Raw genomic sequence first — 20,600 nt, 5'->3', positions numbered from 1 at the left:
AGGGATTAAGTGTTCAAAGACCTTCATATGAAAGGTTTACTGTTATTAGGTGGAAGACCAAGTTGTTATTTTAGACAATCGTGAATTATTAAAATATAATTCATGTCATTTGGGGTAATTGATAAAAAATTTGTTCATTATTGCCTTCTGGAAAACATATTTTAACATAAAAATGATTACTTAAGTAATTTTATCGTATATGAAATCCATATTGAGAGTACTCATTATTTTATTTTTTTTCCAGGTGCAACTAATTAATTGTCTCTTGTTAGTGGCTACTTTCAGATACAGTTGCCCAATTGTGCTCTCAAACTCATGCTGAAAAATTGAGTCAGCTTTATATTATTTGGATTACAGTATGTAAAAACCTCTTTATTTTATTCTGCCTATTATGTTCAGAATAAAATTCAGGGTACTTACTATTTTGTCTGCATTTAAAACTTTGGTCAAGTTACCAATCTGTTGTAAATCAGTTGTAATTAGGAAATGTTGGTACATTTACTTAAATTGCAGTTTTCTGATTGGAAGCCATTCCAAGTGTATGAAGTTAATTATAGACTGTTTAAAATCTATTCTTTTATTATCTTTTTAATTAAAGGAGTATATAATTTAGCTGACATTGAACTTTGTTTTTTCTCTGTGGCATTGATGTTATAAATTTTCCAATGTAAAGTAGACGAAAGAGAAAAAAAAAAACTCCTTTAAATCCTTTGTACCTTGGGCCGGCCCAGTGGCACAAGCGGTTAAGTGCTCGCGCTCCTCTGTGGCAGCCCGGGGTTCGCTGGCCCGGATCCCAGGTGCACACCAGCGCACCGCTTGTCAGGCCATGCTGTGGCGGTGTCCCATATAAAGTAGAGGAAGATGGGCACAGATGTTAGCTGAGGGCCAGTCTTCCTCAGCAAAAAAGAGGAGGATTGGCATTGGATGTTAGCTCAGGGCTGGTCTTCCTCACACACACACACAAAATCCTTTGTACCACTTTGCAAATTTTCTGATTTGGTGTGTTTATGTAGAAACATGGGCAAGACTCCATGCAAGGAGAGCCATGGCTGTTGTACTCCTCACCCAATTTGTCCTGAAATCAATCTGCATGAAAGCCTGGTTTTGTGCTGTAAGTGTTGGCTTAACTGTTCAGAAGTCACAGAGTCTAGATGCTGTACCTCCTTCCATAGCTCATTTGCTATTTGACCCCATGCAAGTCAATTAATGGGTTTTGTCCTTTTGTGAGGTATGTATAATAATTATAGGAAACCTTAGCTAGTTCTTTCATACCAGAGCCCAAAGGATGGTTACAGTTGGTGGGGACATTAGTAGCCTCTTGCCTTGGCTTTGCCTCTGCAGAAGTCACGTGTATCAGTCACCAGCGAGACGGTCTCTGATAATTCAGTCCATCCCAACTACTTGAACTAACTTAATTCACCCTACTTCAACTTGTTTCCAGGTTTAACTCAACCTAAGTAAACATCTTTTCAGACCAGAAGCACAATTGATTTACTCATTATGAGAAATGAAACGGCTGAATGGACTAGAATTTGCTGGTAGCCTGTGATTGCATTTTCCCGGTAGGGAAATCTCTTGTGAAACCAAATGTAGAAAAAGGTTGCTTCATTTACATAGAAACAGAACAAAGGAATTGGGTGCATTATGACATTGGTGAGGTCTAGACAGAACCAAGAAAGGCAAGTTGCTGAAGGGGCTTTCTACCAAACCAGCCAGAAACCTTAGAATCATTCTGGGAAGTTTTTAAATAAGTTCAAGGATTCCGATGACCCATCCCACTTTATTCAACTCTTGGGAAAAACTAGAGTTAGGTCAGGCAAAGATTATAACAATTAAGATTTATTAAAGAAGGTTCTGAATTGTACCTAGACTTATTTTTTTTCCAAATATTTTCTTATGAAAATTTCCAAACATACAGAAAAGTAAAAGGAACTGTGTAATGAGCATCCATATACCCACCACCCAGATTCTACCATTGACATTTGATTGCACTCCCATATGTGTGTCTCTTCATATTTCCATCCATCCATCAGTCACAATCTCTTATTTTTATGCATTTCCAAGTAAGTTGCAGACATTAGTATACTGTTTTTTAACTTTTTACTTTGAAATTTTTAAAACATTCACAAAAGCCGCTATAATAACATAATGAAGTCCCATGTACCCCTCACCCAGATCCACCAGTTGTCAACATTTTGCTAGTCTTGTTTTATCTTTCCCTCATCCACACTTTTTTCTTTGAGTAGTTTAAAAGAGACAACATATTTTACTTATAAATACTCACAAATACTTATATCTCTAACATATAAGGATGTAATACATTACCATTTACCAAGATTCTTTACTTTATCTGATACCTATTTCTTGTGAGTTTGTCTTGATTATCTCAAAAAAGTCATTTTACATTTGCTTTGTTTGTATCAGGATCGAAATGCTATCACCTGTAAACTGCTGGTTCAATCCAGATACATGATGATACTCCAGCCCAGTTATTTTGGCAAGACAATGTCATAGGTGGTGCTTGTACTTCGTTTTTTTTTGTGTGTGTGTGAGGAAGATCAGCGCTGAGCTAACATCCGATGCCAGTCCTCCTCTTTTTTTTTTCTTTGCTGAGGAAGATTGGCCTTGAGCTAACATCCATGCCCATCTTCCTCTACTTTATACGGGATGCCGCCACAGCATGGCTTGACAAGCGGTGCGTTGGTGCACGCCCGGGATCCGAACCTGCGAACCCCAGGCCACCAAAGCGGAGTGCGTGCACTTAACTACTGCGCCACCAGGCTGCCCCAGTGCTTGTACTTCTTATTACACCCCCCTCAGGCCGCATGTGATGTCTGGTTGTCATGTTGTTAGGAAGACTGGTCTGTGGGTTTGAACATTGATAGACTGATGCTTCAGTATAAAATTTACTGTTATGCATTTTCCACAAAATTATGATCATTTCCTAGATGCATTCATTAATTTGGACTTACAAAATGGTGACTTTTCTAATTTGTTAATTTCTTCTGCATTTATTAGTTGGAAGAACTTTTCCCATCAACTACTTGTTAATTGTGAAATGCATTTTTTGACCACAAAGGCAGGATAAATGCTTGATTCTCTCCCTTTACTTACCAATTTTCAGAATATCAAGTTGTTTCCCTAGCAGCCTCCAAAGGTTTGTTTATTTGTTTATATTTTTAATTTTGGTGAAACACACATGACATAAAATTTACCATCTTAACCATTTTTGAGTGTACAGCTCAGTAGTGTTAAGTACATTCACATTGTTCTGCAACAGATGTCTAGAACTTTTTCGTCTTACAAAACTGAAACTCATATCCATTAAATAGCTCTCCATTTCTCCCTCTCCCAGCACCTAGCATCACCATTCTGCTTTCTGTTTCTGTGAATGTGACTGCTCTAGGTGTCTTATGTAAGTGGAATCATGCAGTCTTTGTCTTTTTGTGACTGGCTTATTGTACTTAGCATAGTGTCCTTAAGATTCATCCATGTTGTAGAATGTGACAGGATTTCCTTCCTTTTTGAGGCTGAATCCAAAGATTTTTTATTATTTTTAAAACTTTTTATTATTTATTTTTTAAATGAACTTGTAGATTTTTATATATTTGCTGTGTTTAAGTCCATTGCACTCATTGTTCTTTTTGGTGCTCAAATTGTCCCGTCCTTGGCCAGCAGGAACCCTTTCAAGATGGCCTCTGAGGCCTTTTGACATGACTCAGTGGTCTTTGATAGCTTCCGTACTTTCTGGTATGACAAGGTTTTCCAGGCTCGTCTTGTACATTTCCTGCCCCAGAACTAGAACAGGGCATTTCCCTAAGGGAACCTGGTTCCTTTTAGTATCTAAATACCGTAGTCTAGGCAGCAATATAGGCTTCCCTTTAACTCTTTCCTAATAATATCTTAATTTTTAAAAAATTTCATAGTAAGTATATAACAGGAATCAACTGTTGTTGAGATGGAAATGTGATCTGTTTCTCTTAACTACACTTAAGAGGAGGGTGACTATCTGTGCAGTGATTTGAAACCATGGCCGCGCATTAGAATCGCTCTGTGAGCCTTAAAAAATCCCAATGGCTGGACCACACCTCAGGCCAATTTTACTAGACTCTGTAGGGGTGGCATTAGGCACCTGGATTTTGCAAACCTCCCCAGGTAGTTCCAGTATGCAGCCAAAGTTGAGAATGCTCATCTAGCAATGAAATCATAACCAAAATAAAATTAAAAAAGAAATACCAAGACTCTGGAAATTCCCTTAGTCCAGAATATATTAGGTTCTAGACTTTTCTGGATGAACTATCTTCTACCAACTTGATTAAGGGGCCTTTGAAAATATGGGAATCTCATAAGTAACCCAATACTACAAATTTCTAATGTGTCTCCTATTTCTGTGTTATAGATCTGAACAAGCGTCAGCCTCAGGCTTGTTGAGGGCACAGTTGGGTCAGCACATGGCCACCTTGAAAGAACGTGATAATTCTATCACAGAAGAGGTAGCTAGGAAGTCTGAAGTTTTCCAGTCAAAAACGTGGACCAGAGGACAGGGGTTAGTAATTTTTATTTTTTTTAATAAGTTTCAAGATGTACAAATTATTCATTTAAGGAAATAGTCATGTTCTTAGCAATGGTTAACATATTTGAAAAAAGATTAAATAATAGTGAGGTTTTATGGTTGGTTTTAACTTTCTGCTCTCAGGCCTTTTGCATAGTGTTTTATGTAGGAATCTCAACTCCTTACATAACGTTGATTCAGGTTTTGGAGCTAACCTAATTAAGCATATCTACCACAGCATTTTCCAAGGAACTTAGAAGCCTCTTGTGGCATCCTGGTTTTCTTTCTCCACTCCATCGAGACCCGGGAAACAGAGCCGTCTTCCGTGGCTGACGTGTGGGCTGGGGGCGAGAAGGTCCGAGGGAGTGGAGCCTTGCTGTGCCGGGTCCAGCCTAGGCTAAGGAGTTTGTGTTTATTGAGTAGATTCTGAAAAGCCGGTAGAGCTTTGCGAGCGGGGCTGTGATGAGGTCTCTGCTGCGCCTTGGGGAGTTCTGTCTGCTTGGAGTGGGACTGAGACGGGGAGGAGCGGGCCCTGCTGTGGGCCAGACAAGACAGCGAGGGGCCTGACTCAGGAGCTGGCGCAGAGGGGAGTGTGAGCTGCTGAAGAGACCAGGGAACCCATGGAGCAGACTCCCAAGGAAGGCAGGAGGGGCCTGACTCAGGAGCTGGCGCAGAGGGGAGCGTGAGCTGCTGAAGAGACCAGGGAACCCATGGAGCAGACTCCCAAGGAAGGCAGGAGGGGCCTGACTCAGGAGCTGGCGCAGAGGGGAGCGTGAGCTGCTGAAGAGACCAGGGAACCCATGGAGCAGACTCCCAAGGAAGGCAGGAGGGGCCTGACTCAGGAGCTGGCGCAGAGGGGAGCGTGAGCTGCTGAAGAGACCAGGGAACCCATGGAGCAGACTCCCAAGGAAGGCAGGAGGGGCCTGACTCAGGAGCTGGCGCAGAGGGGAGCGTGAGCTGCTGAAGAGACCAGGGAACCCATGGAGCAGACTCCCAAGGAAGGCAGGAGGGGCCTGACTCAGGAGCTGGCGCAGAGGGGAGCGTGAGCTGCTGAAGAGACCAGGGAACCCATGGAGCAGACTCCCAAGGAAGGCAGGAGGGGCCTGACTCAGGAGCTGGCGCAGAGGGGAGCGTGAGCTGCTGAAGAGACCAGGGAACCCATGGAGCAGACTCCCAAGGAAGGCAGGAGGGGCCTGACTCAGGAGCTGGCGCAGAGGGGAGCGTGAGCTGCTGAAGAGACCAGGGAACCCATGGAGCAGACTCCCAAGGAAGGCAGGAGGGGCCTGACTCAGGAGCTGGCGCAGAGGGGAGCGTGAGCTGCTGAAGAGACCAGGGAACCCATGGAGCAGACTCCCAAGGAAGGCAGGAGGGGCCTGACTCAGGAGCTGGCGCAGAGGGGAGCGTGAGCTGCTGAAGAGACCAGGGAACCCATGGAGCAGACTCCCAAGGAAGGCAGGAGGGGCCTGACTCAGGAGCTGGCGCAGAGGGGAGCGTGAGCTGCTGAAGAGACCAGGGAACCCATGGAGCAGACTCCCAAGGAAGGCAGGAGGGGCCTGACTCAGGAGCTGGCGCAGAGGGGAGCGTGAGCTGCTGAAGAGACCAGGGAACCCATGGAGCAGACTCCCAAGGAAGGCAGGAGGGGCCTGACTCAGGAGCTGGCGCAGAGGGGAGCGTGAGCTGCTGAAGAGACCAGGGAACCCATGGAGCAGACTCCCAAGGAAGGCAGGAGGGGCCTGACTCAGGAGCTGGCGCAGAGGGGAGCGTGAGCTGCTGAAGAGACCGGGGAACCCATGGAGCAGACTCCCAAGGAAGGCAGGAGGGGCTCCCGCCCAGGGGCCAGATTTAGAGCGTTCCCGTCGTGGTCCTCGTCATTCCCTGGAGAAGCCATATACTCAGAGAGGTGGCCTTTCCTTTCCTGAATTTAATGTCTTGTGCACGTGTCTAGTTTCATGTATGTTTTCTCATCCTTATATGTAATATAGGGTTTTCTGGCTTTGATGCTTTTTATTTTTATCGTGCGCAAAGTTCGAGGATTCTGCATGTGCCCCTCCCGGAGGCGCGGCTTGCCATCTCTGCACTGAAGTCACACACCTGTGTGGCTGTGCGGTCCAGAGCCTCGGCCATCACCCCTCAAGCCTCTCAGAGCACCTTCAGTCCTTCTCAAGCCCCCCTTTCTTTGCCCCTTTGATTAAAAGAGAGTAGAAGTGCTTTTTTAAGCATTTCAAACGTACAAACATAGAGTGATAAAATGAACCCAGGAATCCCATGCCTACCAGCCCAGACTCACATGTGTCGTTACCATTGCACCCTATTTATCTCAGACCTGCTCCTCATCTTCCTTCTCCTCATCTTCCTACCCCTCCTCCTTTTCCCCCTCCCTCTTGGCTTCTCTCTCTCCCCCTTTCACGCACCTTCCCTCCCTTCTTCTGCTCTTTCTCTCCTCTTCTCCCCTCCTTTTCTCCTTCTCCTCCTCTCCCTCCTCTAACCTCCTTCCTCCCCAATTTCTTTCTCCTGAAATAAATTATTATGGAGATACAGCCCCTGTGCGCTTCTCCTCAAGCCCCTGCCCCTTTTCAGAGGTAATCTTGTGCTATCCTTCCCACACACATTTTCATTTCACTGCACTTCCTGTGACTCAATAAATAACCTATAGTTTTGTTTTGTTTGAGGTATGATACCAGTTGTGTGAATGTTCTTTGAGAAAGAACCATGTTCTTGAGGAAAAACAGAACCTGTGTTTTTTAGATCTGTTCCACACCTATTGATAAATGTAGATCTTTTTTTTTTTTTCTTTCTTTTTTTTTTTAAGTCAGGAAGATTAGCCCTGAGCTAACATCTGTTGCCAATCCTCCTCTTTTTACTGAGGAAGATTGGCCCTGGGCTAACATCCGTGCCCATCTTCCTCTACTTTATATGTAGGATGCCTGCCACAGGATGGCTTGATGCACCTGCCATGCATATGTCCACGCCTGGGATCCCAACTTGTGAACCCTGGGCCGCTGAAGCGGAGCAGGGGAACTTAACCACTCTGCCACTGGGCTGGCCCAATAAATGTAGATCCTAAGAAGGATTTGTTTTCCGGTTTTGTTGTCCATTTTCTCTAGTACCATTTTGTAACAACATTGTATTCCATTCTTGTTCACTCGAGTAGGTCACATCTCAGCCGTGTCAAGGCTGAAATAAGCAGTGGTCCACTGCCCTTTCCTATCTAGTCATCTTCTTTTAAAAAGGTGTTGTTTATATTAGAAAACATATTCCCAGTTCCAGACAACCAATCCACTCATAATTTTTCAAATAATAACTCCATTATTTTTTTTTTAAAGGATCTCTCAGTGTTGCTTGGTTTTTTGTTTTTTTTTTTAATTTTATTTATTTATTTTTTCCCCCAAAGCCCCAGTAGATAGTTGTGTCATAGTTGCACATCCTTCTAGTTGCTGTATGTGGGACGCGGCCTCAGCATGGCCGGAGAAGCCGTGCGTCGGTGCGCGCCCGGGATCTGAACCCGGGCCGCCAGCAGCGGAGCGTGCGCACCCAACCGCCAAGCCACGGGGCCGGCCCAATAACTCCATTATTAATGAGAAGGGGCTGCCCAATTAATAACTTATGAATCAAGTGCTATTCTGCCTCCCCTCGTAGGTTTTTTGTTCCCTTTTAAATCATCCTGATCTCATCTTAGTGACAATCATAAAAATTACCAATAAATTAATCACAAAATCTGTCCTTAAAAATCGAAGTAAGCAGGCAGTTTCTGAAACGGTTAGGTTGTGACTGAAGAAATGCACAGCCGTAAAGAACAATGTTACCAAAATGACGTGGGCAGGGCAAGCCTTGCGAACTTTAGAACAAAATGCTTTTGTGAGTTCTAGGACTGCTTTGATTTACATGTCATGCTTTTACTATTAGCAAAATCAAGTATCTTTGGTTGTTTCCCTGTATTGAAACAATATACACCTTTAGTAAATAGCATGAGTTACATATTTCTCTGTAGATAAAAATCTTAAAAATAAGAGATTTTCAAAATTTAAGAAAGTTCTACTAAAAATTACTTGGCTAAGAGTCTAATGCAGCTCAGAAATATTTACTTTGATCTCTTGGGTAAATGGCTAATTAAACAGTCACGTGTAAATGATGTTTACCTGTGGGTCCCCTTGCTGTCAGCTAGAGTCAGTCCTGTCTCTTGAGTAAATACATCATTAAAGCCGCTGAAACTCAGATTATGTCCCCTTGAGACCAGATAAGATCCACAGCATCCGCATACCCTATTAGGCAATTACATAATTGAGCTGCAGGCTTTTAAATCAGAAAAATTTATAATTACTTTATGTGGAAAAAAAAATGAGTTGGGTGCTTCATTAAAACACAAAGTGCCTTAATACTCCTTCTCTCCTAAGTAATGTCTGTTTCCACCGAGGAGAACTTCTCCAGGGAAAGCAGAGTGGCTTACTGGTGGCACTCATAGAGTGCCCCCACCACACATACCAGAAAGACACATGACTAGTCACAGAAATACCTTCATCTCTCCCTAAGGATCGACTGTTCTCTTGGTCTTCTCTCTTGAATACTCATTTGCTGGCTCATATGAATACTTTCCCCTTTCTTTTAATTGCTGCACAGATAAAATCCCCTTCCTATAACTTAGACATACCTTAGGTGATGATGCTTGCATTTCTCTTTAAACATTGAAAAATTACTTCTGGTGTGCAAGAGGAAGGTTCTTGAGGAAAAAGTCAGTTAAATCTGTGTATTAGGGGAAATTGTCATCTGCTGTCTACATCCGTGGTTTTTAATTCTCCTGCTTTTCTGTCTCTGCATTAACAGCACTGATTTACATACAGAAGGAAATGTAATTTTATTAAATGCTTTCACATTCGCTTTCTGTTTGTATTTGTACCATCCATCGCAGAAATCAGATTCCTTTGGAGCTAGCATGTGTTTTTCTTAAAAAACTAGCAGGAAAAAAAGAAAACCAAACTTGGAATATTAAGGTAAACAAAAAGGAGAAAATAAAATTGCCCGTTGACGTTGTGGTGCATGGTTTTTAATATTTAATATATTGGCAAACATGGGTTGTACTGTTTGTGTCCATAGCCTCTTTTTTTCCCACTTGTCACAAGTGAACTTCCTTTCATACCATCACATGTTCTTCTACATCATTTCCAACAGCTGTGCAGAGACCCCTGTGTGGCTATTCCACTGTCCCTTTAACCAGCCTCTTGTTCAACATTTAAGTTGTTTTTAATTTTTCCTGTAGTAAAAAAATTTCAAAGAACATCTGAGCAATTCAGTTTGTACAAATATCCATGCTATTTCCTTAGAATGAATTCCTAGATGTAGAGTTGTTAGGTCGAAGGGAATGCGTGTCTTTCAGCCTTTTGCTCTGCACTGCCAGATCTCACTCTGGAGGGGTCATCAAAGTCACAAGGAATGGAGGAAAATATATATATATATAATCTGAGCTCTTTATGAAACTGGGTGCTATAAACCTTTTTTTTTTTTGAGCACCAAATTGAGAAGTGCAAATGACATCCAATTTTTTTGTTCATTTGACCTTTATATTTACCATTGAGGTCAAACTTTTCCCCTACCTATTTGTGAGCCCTTTGTGGTTCTTCTTTTATAATTTGCCAGTTCGTGTCCTTTGCTCATTTTTCTATTAGGTTAGTAATGTTTTTCTTGTTGACTTGTAAGAATTGTTTTTATATAAATTCGTACAATTTGTTGCAATATTTTGAGCAGTTTGATTTTTGCCTTTCATTTTTCTTAATGATATTTTGGACACAAAGTCTTTTCCGTTATTATCTTCATCTGTCTATTTATGCATTTGAATATCACAGTTAAGTTTCTGGATATAAATTAAGAGGCAGCCTAGATGACTCTTGGGGTTCTAGACCTAGCAGGAACCGTAACTGACCTTTGAGAAAAATTCTGGTAGAATTGAGCCAGTAATTCTAAGTGTCCTGCTAAGTGTAAATCATAGGACGATTTGCCTTTCTAAGATGTCAAATATGACCATCAGTCATTCTACAAATAGTGTGTGCCTTGGCATTGAATTTCTAAGCCTTTTCTCCTGGCTCCTGGGAAGGCAGAAAAGTGAGGAACTAGTTTGTTCTATTGACTTAGGCTCCAGACTGCTGAGAACAGTGAGACAGTCCCCAGTCTCCCTCCTGGGCTCCAAATGTATGAAATCAAAGAGAGCCTTTATTAGCTAACAGATAAGTTGAGACCCAAGCATAGTCTATTCATAAGCACCATCAGGAGGCCCATGGTAAAAGTGTTGTCTGGTGGCATTTTTCAGATAGCTCCAATTTGCAGAGCCCATTCAGTCCCAGCATGAGCTGTGTAAAGCAGCTTGTTCCCTCTTCTCTGGGCTTTTGTTTCTTTGTAGGTATGGGTTAGTGTTGTCAGTTTCAGACTGCAAGCTCCTTCAAATTGGGGGCTTCCTTAGAAATATGCCTGGCTAAAACATCTGCAAACAGTACATCCTGAGAATGTATTACAGATGTTTTTCCTGACTCTGCAGAAGTTGTTTTTGACTAGAAACCTCTAACCATTCCTTGTCTGAGATTGACTTTTGTTTCTGTCCCTGCTTATCATTATTACCTGCTTATTAGGGATTTATATTGTGGGTTCCCTTATGAATGACCCATTGGGCAGATCTGCTGCTCTCTTTCTTGGCTCTGTGGTCCAGTAAAGTGAAGCCAACCATTCTCATGTAATTTGACCATCCATCAAAATCCTTATAAAATAAAAGACTCATCTTTGAGAAATTATCTCTAGGATTATCTTAAAAGATGAGTCCTTTTATAAACATCTCTATCAAAAAAGTAAGAGAAATCCTAGAGATAAGAGTATTGAGTAGTGAAGATAAATGGGATAAAATATATGAAATAAGTGAAAACCTGCAGTATGCCCACTACTTTATTTACCTCACCATGGTAAAAAAAAAAAAAAGAGGGCAGAGTGTAGAACTAGTAGCAGTGGTGGTATTCTTATCAAGTATACAAGGACTTATTAGAAAGACATTTGCAGGATTATTATAGCATTTTATTGTGTTCTTTTGAAACCCAGTTGGAACCCAGCTAAAGCAAAAGAGGGTCTTAATATGAAAGAGGTGCACAAAACAGTGAGATAAATTGTGTGTCATCATTGAGGGCCCAGTTACAAGTAATCTGAGTCATTGACAATCCAAAACAGTTTCCATTATCTGCAAATTCTACAGTAAAAAGTGTAGAAAGTCCTTTAACAATTTTATTCTTAAAATATGTGTTAAAACAGTGGCTCTTACGAAGTCATGCCAAGAAATTATTAGTTACAGCTATTGCATAAGGTAATACGACGAAGAAATACATATTTGAGGCTCTCTCAGAATGTTTGAATTATTTTAGGAAAAGAAAATTATAACTTTCACTTCAGAATTTGGGTCAGTTCTTTTTGTTCATATTCTAAAATGCTTTTCATAGATCCAGGATGATTGGGCACACAGAATAGGAGCTTATCTCTCTGTGGAAGCAGACAGACTAGAGCAGGAGAGGTGGAGGTCTGGAAATGAGACAGGCCACAGTGGTCCAGCTTGCGCACTGACAGTTGAGAGATGGCAGGTCAAGGAGGTGACACTATTCTTCACACCTGTCTTCCTGGACAGATTCTGGAAGCAGGTGCAGTACAGTGGTCCATGTAGGCAGCTGGGATTGAGGCATTATGGCAGCCAGTGATGGGAACCAGCCCTGGCCTGAGCTTCGAGGGCAGGACTCTACACCTGAACCCCAGTATGCAGAAACAGGGATACAATGCAGGTCATCCCAACAGAGAATTGTCACAACTCGAGTAAAATTCAGGGACTACTTTATGTAAATAGAGGAAGAGCTCCTGGTTACTAGAACTGGACCACAGACAGGTGCTGGCTACAAGGCTAACTTGACACCAAGTCCTTCGGCCGAGGAGACTAGAATTCCTTAAATCCCCTAAAATCAGCTGCTCCGGCCCCTAGGATAGGCCGTGGATCCAGGTGGCCAGCTGGTCCAGGGGAGGGCAGAGGGCAGGAGCCTTGCAGGGATATCAAGGCCGATGGCAGTGGCCTTGTATGTTCAAAGCCAAACTTACAAGGCAAGATCTTCCATATTCTGCCTCTGTGATTCTTCCTGTCAGGGCATCTTCATGAGAAGAGATGATTATCTTCCCCCTTGTTCACTAGAGAATTCTGTTGTTACCCCTTCGCTCTCAAACTAAAGATGACCTATGAGGCTTTGTCCAGTTTTGCTCTTCATATTAACTTGTAGAGTCTCGTGTCCATTCTACAGGTTGAGTTGGACATTTCCTTGTATTTACTACTGTTGCCAGAGACCAGGGAAAGGTCAGCACCACCACCGAGATTTCCTCTCCCAGCAGCCTGGGCAAATCACCACTTCCAAGTAGGAAATGAGAGAGAAACACACTCTGGCAGCGGGACAATGTCATCATTGGTTGTTTAACTCTTGTTACCAGTATAGTTTTATTTCTTGGGGGAAGAGTGTTGACCTAGAAATTAAGAGACATGGGTATTTACCTGTCCTGTTAATTTTTACTTTTTCTCTGCCTCTCAAGTTGGCTGTGATAAAATCTGTGCCCACCTCCCTGCCCAGGACACATGAGGCGATATGGGTAAGACAATTTGGTGCCCTTTGAAAACAGATAGGCAGTGTGGCTAGTAAGTTTCCTGAGCTCCCCAGCAGACTTAGCAGCAAAGTGCAGAGTGTGTTTATCCTTGATTGACAATTATGCTTTAAAATAAGGGCAATTCTCTTTTTGCTTAGTGTCTCCTTCTCAGCCACCAAGGTTTTCTACAGTCTTCTCATTTGAGGGAAGTTCAGGGGTCATTTCTGGAAGGATGGGGATACTGCAAGGTCACATTTTTCCACATCTCTTTCTCAATCCAAACCAACAGCATTCATGCAATGAGAGAGTCGATCTTGGATAAACCAGCCCAGGTTCACAAGAGTGGTCACATTTCACATACGTACTTCACAAGCAGAACACTTCAGCATGACATAAGATTCAGGCCACAAAAAAATGTATTATTACAAGTGTAAGTTGTTGTAAAGAATTAAATTATGCTGCAAAATAATCAGATGTTATTTTATCTTGAAGACATTTTAATTTCAATTAAATGTCAGGAAGCAAATTAAATCCAAAGTAAAGCTTAACCTAAAATTATGTCTGAAGGCTGGGTCTTTGAGACCAACGGGAATGTGGCTAGAGTTTATTTTTATTTCTTTTAAACACTGTAGGCAGCAGCGTTATTGAAAAAAGCCCCTACAGAAGAGTGTGACGATAGTTCGGCCGTTCACAGTAATGAATCATCTTGCAGCTTGCCATCTATTCTGAATGACAGTAGTGGAATAAAGGAAGCGAAACCCACTCTATGGCTCAACAGTGTTCTTACAAGGGAACAAGGTAACTGTTGTTAAAGGGTCTGTCCACAGCAAAAACGCATTCAGAGTCAACGCAAACACCCTTTCTCAAGGTGTACCTATAAAAAAGCAGACTCAAGAACACTTCTAATTTTAATATGTATAATATGTTATTTGTTTTATACCACCTTCCAATAAATATATGTTTTCATTCAGTCTAACAGGAATAGGAAACCTAATTGTAGATCTGCTGTCCTGCTGAATTTCCAATAAAATAAGTTTTTATAAATTGAAATCTTAACAGGACTAAGCACTTGGCAGTAGATAATTATTATCATCCCACAAAGATGAAGATGATTCTATGAAAATGAGTCCATCAAGTACTTCACATAGAGTACTGTGAAGTTTTTGATATCACTTAATAGAATTTACTCATAATTGGTAAACATTCTTTTTAATTATAATAGAACCTTTTATAAGTTTAAACAGATGATTAAGAATCAGAGTTTATGCCCCCCAAAACTTAATAACCAATTTTTAGTATCCAGAAATTGTGATTATTATTTTTTTTTAAAGATTTTATTTATTTATTTTTCCCCCCAAAGCCCCAGTAGATAGTTGTCTGTCATAGCTGCACATCCTTCTAGTTGCTGTATGTGGGACGCGGCCTCAGCATGGCTGGAGAAGCGGTACGTCGGTGCGCGCCCAGAATCCGAACCCGGGCCGCCAGCAGCGGAGCGCGCGCACTTAACCGCTAAGCCACGGGGCCGGCCCGAAAATTGTGATTATTTTAACGTTATTGTTAAGACATGCCAATAAACCGCTATAATGTATTCCCAAGAGAGCTATGAGTTGCTCAGGATATATTCAGAAGCTGATACACATGCACAGGATTTGAGGCTCGCTTGTTTTAAGCCCCAGTCAAATTTGATAGATGTCAGGCTAAATCATTTTGCATGAAAGCAACATAGAGATACCTTAGTTTTAGAAGAGGTTTCTTTTTAGGAACAGTACTATTTCAGACAAGAAATAAACTAAGCAAAGAAAGGAGGTGGGGAAGCAGTGAAAATAAAAGGAATGGCAGTTAAGAAAAAAAAAAAAGCAAAGGCCTATTCCGTAAATATAACCTTGAAATACACTTTTATTATCTTGTGTTTGATTTTTAGACGTTTCAAGTGGCTGCGGAGACGAGAGCAAGGAAGAGAGCATGGCAGCAAAGATTCCAATCACAGGTAAAGTTATGGTTGCCTAAGAGTTTCAAACACAGGATTCAACCTTGTTTTATAATCAGAACATTCTAGGTTAGTGGTGTGTGGACTCTGCTAAGAGCAAGTATATTCAACTACTACGTGCTGGAGGGGACGATTAATTGTAAGAGCATGATGTGTGCGCTTACATTAGCAGAAACTGAGGTGGAAAATAAGCATGCCTATTGAATTCTTCATGATCATGTTACACAGTTACACGTGTGAGCACCCCATCACATAGCCTTTCAGCACCTGCGTCTGTGTGACAACGTCAGTCTCCGTGGGGAACACCAGTCATTGTGTGGCCAACTACAGCTGTTTCTGATTTTACTCTTTTCTTTCCTGTGATAATTGAATGTGTCTCATTAAAATAAGAGCAGGAAAAAAAAAAAATGCCAGACAAGAAGCTTGCTTGTGCCTCAGTTACAAAGCCCATGTGATAATTTAAAAATTTTAGCAGTAACGTTTCATCAAGACCTATTAAGATTTCTGCACATGTATTACGCTTGTTTAGCTGGAATCTGAATATCATTACATTTTTAGTTTTAGAATATCAACAGCAGCAATGAGTATTCTGAACAGAGTTCTATTTGTCATACGTCTAAATTTACTAGGATCTTATTTTGTAAAGTGGTACACTACTTCATTATAAATTCAAAGGTCTGACTTTAAATATTTATACAAGTAACCACACCACTGCACTGCGGTACTGAGGCATGCATCTGCATATGTGGTCGTTTTGTTGTTTATAAGCGGAAAAGAATAGTTTTCTTTTATGACAATACAATTCATAGCCTGATGATTAATTTTTTAAACTCATGTTTCTGTGATGAACTCTGGTTTTGAAAAAAGAGTTTATAATAGAGCAATTATTGTATATATTCTGCATCAGATAATATTTCATTCCGAAATACAGAGGTTTTCTTTTCTTTTAAACATTTTCCCAGTGATATGTTTATTGCATTTTTATTCTTCATTTTGAGAAAACTCTGGTAGCGTTCCCTCTTTATTTTTTTGTTAGTAGAAGTGTAGATGATCCCAAATTGCAGATAATCAAGAAGTCATTTGGAGACTTTTCTCTTGCATTTATCTTTGAATGCAGAAGTATCTAATGACCTCTGAATTTATTTCAGTTAAAATTATAAAGACTTATTGGAGAGAAACCAGGAAGTGATCTCGTTGCCCATTCTTGCTTCTCTTTTCAGTATTCTTTCCAGTCATTCCCTGCTGTGAGCAGATGACTGTCCTCAAAATTAGTGCAAACGTTATTTTCTCATAGACTTTCTTTATAAGAGAAGAGATAGTTAAGTACTGGAGTTTCAAATCTTTCTTTTTTTCTTGTAGAAAGAGGTGTGATGTGCCTAGAAATAATAAGGGCTATTTACCATTAAGATTTTTAAAGAAATTTTAATTCCAACAACCTACCGTCAGTCAATTAATAGTTGGCAGTTTTAAAAAAATGCTTTGTGGGGCCAGCCCGGTGGCGTAGTGGTTAAGTTTGCACGCTCTGCTTTGGCGGCCCGGGGTTCATGGGTTCAGATCCTGGGCGCGGACCTACACCCTGCTCATCAAGCCATGCTATGGAGGCATCCTACATACAAAATAGAGGAAGATTGAGAAAGATGTTAGCTCAGAGACAATCTTCCTCAAACAAAAAGAGGAAGATTGGCAACAGATGTTAGCTCAGGGCCAATCTTCCTCACCAAAAAAAAAAAAAAAGAAATAAAGAAAAAAATCCTTTGTGCCTGTTGCATGCCAAAGTTTTAGACATATAAAATAACTTGGGAGATATAAAAATAAACTTTCAAAGCCATTTACTTTGAGCATTTCCATTCTGTCCTCGCCACCATACTCTCTTTCTTCTTTGCTCCCCACCCGCTGGACTTCCCATGAAATTAATGTTTGAGGGCCTCATGTGCCTTGACTCTTTAATGCTGTTGTCATGTCTGTGATTGAAACTACTTTGCTCTCTAAGTTCTTTTTTCCCCAGTTTTTTAAATTGAGATATAATTAACATATAACATTGTAATAGTTTAATCTCTAAGTTCTTGACCATTATCTCTTTATTAAATTTTTGTGTCTTTGGCATAATTATTGGAGATTTGGCCTTGGTAGAGTAAAGCAGGTATATAGTTTGATTTAAGATAGAGTCTGGGGCCAGCCCAGTGGCGCAAGTGGTTAAGTACGCGCGCTCCACTGTGGCAGCCCAGGGTTCTCAGGCTCAGATACCGGGAGTGTACCGACGCACTGCTTGTCAAGCCATGCTGTGGCAGCATCCCATATAAAGTAGAGGAAGATGGGCATGGATGTTAGCTCAGGGCCAATCTTCCTCAGCAAAAAAAAGAGGAGGATTGGCATGGGATGTTAGCTCAGGGCTGAGCTTCCTCACAAAGAAAAAAAAAAAGATAGACTCTGCCTCCCCCTTTATAATAGTTTTATTGAGACTTTCCTGTTTTATGGGCTGCATTCCTTCTAGAATATTCCAAAGAAAAGGAATATTCCAGAGGCTGTTCTCAGGGTTGAGGGGATGTTGCAATTGAGCCTGGGCTTTGGCATCAGCCGTCAGTGTCAGCATTTTACTCCCTGCTCTATTTCTCCACCTCCCTGAGCCTCTGTACTGGGAAAGCAGACATACCACCTGGCAAGATGGTCTTAAAGTTTACATGAGATCGTGTGTGTGCAAGTGCCAGGCGTGTACTACACACTCAATACATGTAAGCTGCGATTTATAATAATAATATTCATGTGAATGTTAGTAGTAGTATTGATCTTCTGCACTGGCCCCACAGTCCCCAGTTTTTCAAACCAATGCCATCTAGTTAAAAGGAATCTCACAAAGCAAACTCAAAGAGGAAAAGAAGCAGGGGGCTGGGAGTACAGTGCCACAGAAAGCATAATCCTGAGACGAGTCTTGGAAAGGCATCTGAACACCACCTCCTGAATTGCGGTAGCCACTTGGGACCAAGACTCGCCCAAGCCCTGTGCTGCCATAATTCCTCCTAGACAGTGCTTCCCAGTGGTACCGCTAAATTAGTTTCTGCAAGAAATTTCCACTTAAGAACTCAATTGATGATTTGAATCCAGAAGGATATTTACCCCATCAAAAAGGAATCTTGAGGAGAGTTGCATGATATTTTTGGAACTTCTAATTAGTCCCGTGGAGAAACCCTTAGAGAAGAATCACAACAACGTGGTGCAGTGGCTCCTGGGGCTCTCACTGGTCAAGGCCCAGCATCTCTGCCTGTGAGTGCCTGTGTGCCATAACTCTTACAGGCTCACAGGTGAGGGCGTTGCAGGGCACACGGTTCCCAGGCGACAGTCCTCCCCTGCTGTGCCGCCTCACCGTGTGGATGGGCGGATGCAGCATTTCCCCAAGCGTGTTCTGTGCCGGCTCCACCCCGAAAATGCTTCAGGGAATACACATTCTCTGACCAAATCCCGCATAATCGCGCTCTCCCTCTGCAACATGCACAGTGCAGGGAGCACGTTGAAAACTTTTAGACTTTCAGTAAATGACCCATTTAAAGGTGTGAACTTAAAGTTTCAAATAATTATCTTCTATTTGAAAATGGAATCCTTCCTATGAACAGCCAACAGAATTAATATTCTGTGGAACATGTTTTGGGAAATATACACAGATATACACAGAATGTTTTTTAAAACCTTGAGTCTAATGAGGGCACCAGTATTCTTAATACCCTAAAATTATCGTCAACGTTTTCCCATGAGTCCTTTTTGTGGGAATCTCCCTTGTGGATGAGATTGCTTTATAATGAAGCTTTGGCTACTTTAGTGTAACTAAACCCAGTTGATGTTATGATTGAAAGTTACTTGTTAAAGCTGCTTCCTGAATTGACGAATTGACGACCAGCATGTTCCAGTAGTGAGTTTGGACAGTCCAGAAGTGCTCTTCTTTAGTGTGGGTCCTTCTGCGTGACTATTTGCTTTACAGCCGTCTCAGAGGAGATGTAGTAGAGAAAGACACCGAAGTGAACCCAGGCAGGCACCAGGAGTTTGGGCAGAATGGAGGGGAAGCTCTGAATGATGAGGGCCCTGGGGAAGTTTAACCTGAGAAGGGTACAAAAGCTATCTTTAAATATTTGCGAGGCCTCCACGTACAAGACAGAACGTTGATCAAGCGTAATTTTAGAGTCTCTCAGGGGGCTCTGTGTGTGAGTGGTGCAGGGAAGGAATTCACAGCTCAGTAATGGAAGAACTTTCTAGCTCTTCTTTGAGGCAAAACCAAGCTGAGTGTCTTCCAGGTATAAGATTCTGTGCTGGGTGCTTGAACCATGGCAGGAACCTACTCTCTAGAGGGACACTGTGGAAGGAATTCTTGTTTCTGGAACTGACGTTCCTTCTAATGCTAAGAGACTGTGATTCTCATTCCATATGAAAGAAGTCAAATGTGCCAATATTCTCATTTCTTTATTTCCCTTTCTTATTTGCTTATCACTTCCAAACATAGGTCTCCTTGGCAGAGGGGCTCATCCTTAAAGAGTTTGCTGTCACTCTGAAGGCATCTGCTTTGTTAATCATTTGCAGAGTGTTGGTTTCATAAGTTGAGCTCCTGCAATCTGTGCTAAGATTTACATAGAAACCCTCCCGTACACAGACCCACACACACAACCAGAATAAATATTCCCACAGCCTGTATGATCTGTTGTTGTTAACACAATCTACCCCTTTCATTAGTCTGGTTGTTCACAGTGAAGAATTAAGGTAGAAATCAAAGAATAATTTTGATATCTATGAATGTGTGGTTTTCTCCCTATAATAGATAGTATATCATTTGCATGTATATTACACCTTTACTTTGGCTAAGTCCTGGGAATAAGACTGGGTCCTTGCCCCTCCTAAGTCTTCATCATCTCTGATCCTCACAACAGTCCTGTGGGGTAAACATTAGGGACCCATTCTACAGTCAGTCCAACAGAAACTTAGGAAGGTTGAGTCCTGCTCAAGGCCATATAGCTAGTGTGTTGGATCTTGAATCGAACTCAAACTTCAAGATTTAATCCCTGAACTCCTTCTGTTCCACCAGCCTGCTGCTTTCGTTTTACAAGAGAGGCGACTGCATCAAGGTGTCTGGATTAATTAAACATCAGTGTATATCATCACAAAAGATGAGCTCCACAAGGATGCTTTGCGAGTGATGATGAGCGAAGCTATACCTTTCCTTTCTCTCGTGTTAGGCCTAGAGAGGTGGGCACTTGCAAGGATTTCCGAGTATGGATTTTGCCAGGAGGTGTGTGTGCCCTTTATACAGTGGGGCGAGCCTGAGTACACGTGCAGGACTAGAATACTCAGGTCAGTGCTTCCCTGGAACACTTAGACCAGGATTAAAGCCATGCTTATCTAGATTATGAGGGAAAATCTCATCTGAACTACTTATACCCCCAAGTGAAATTTCCC

At 41.7% G+C, this 20,600-nt stretch overlaps 1 protein-coding gene across 1 annotated transcript in view; it reads left to right on the top strand.

The window, feature by feature from the left end:
• LOC131403130 (centrosomal protein kizuna-like) overlaps nt 1-20,600 on the top strand; it is a 62,108-nt gene that overhangs the window by 29,388 nt on the left and 12,120 nt on the right. The window contains 5 exon segments of the mRNA XM_058537469.1: nt 4,400-4,515; nt 4,518-4,546; nt 13,133-13,189; nt 13,816-13,981; nt 15,105-15,170. Coding sequence (XP_058393452.1) covers nt 4,400-4,515; nt 4,518-4,546; nt 13,133-13,189; nt 13,816-13,981; nt 15,105-15,170 — 434 coding nt within the window.

The sequence above is a fragment of the Diceros bicornis genome, unplaced genomic scaffold (genome assembly GCF_020826845.1).
Source record: "Diceros bicornis minor isolate mBicDic1 unplaced genomic scaffold, mDicBic1.mat.cur scaffold_55_ctg1, whole genome shotgun sequence".
Taxonomy (NCBI): Eukaryota; Metazoa; Chordata; class Mammalia; order Perissodactyla; family Rhinocerotidae; genus Diceros; species Diceros bicornis.
The sequence above is the reverse complement of the archived record's forward strand: the minus strand, read 5'-3'. Positions and strand labels throughout refer to the sequence as shown.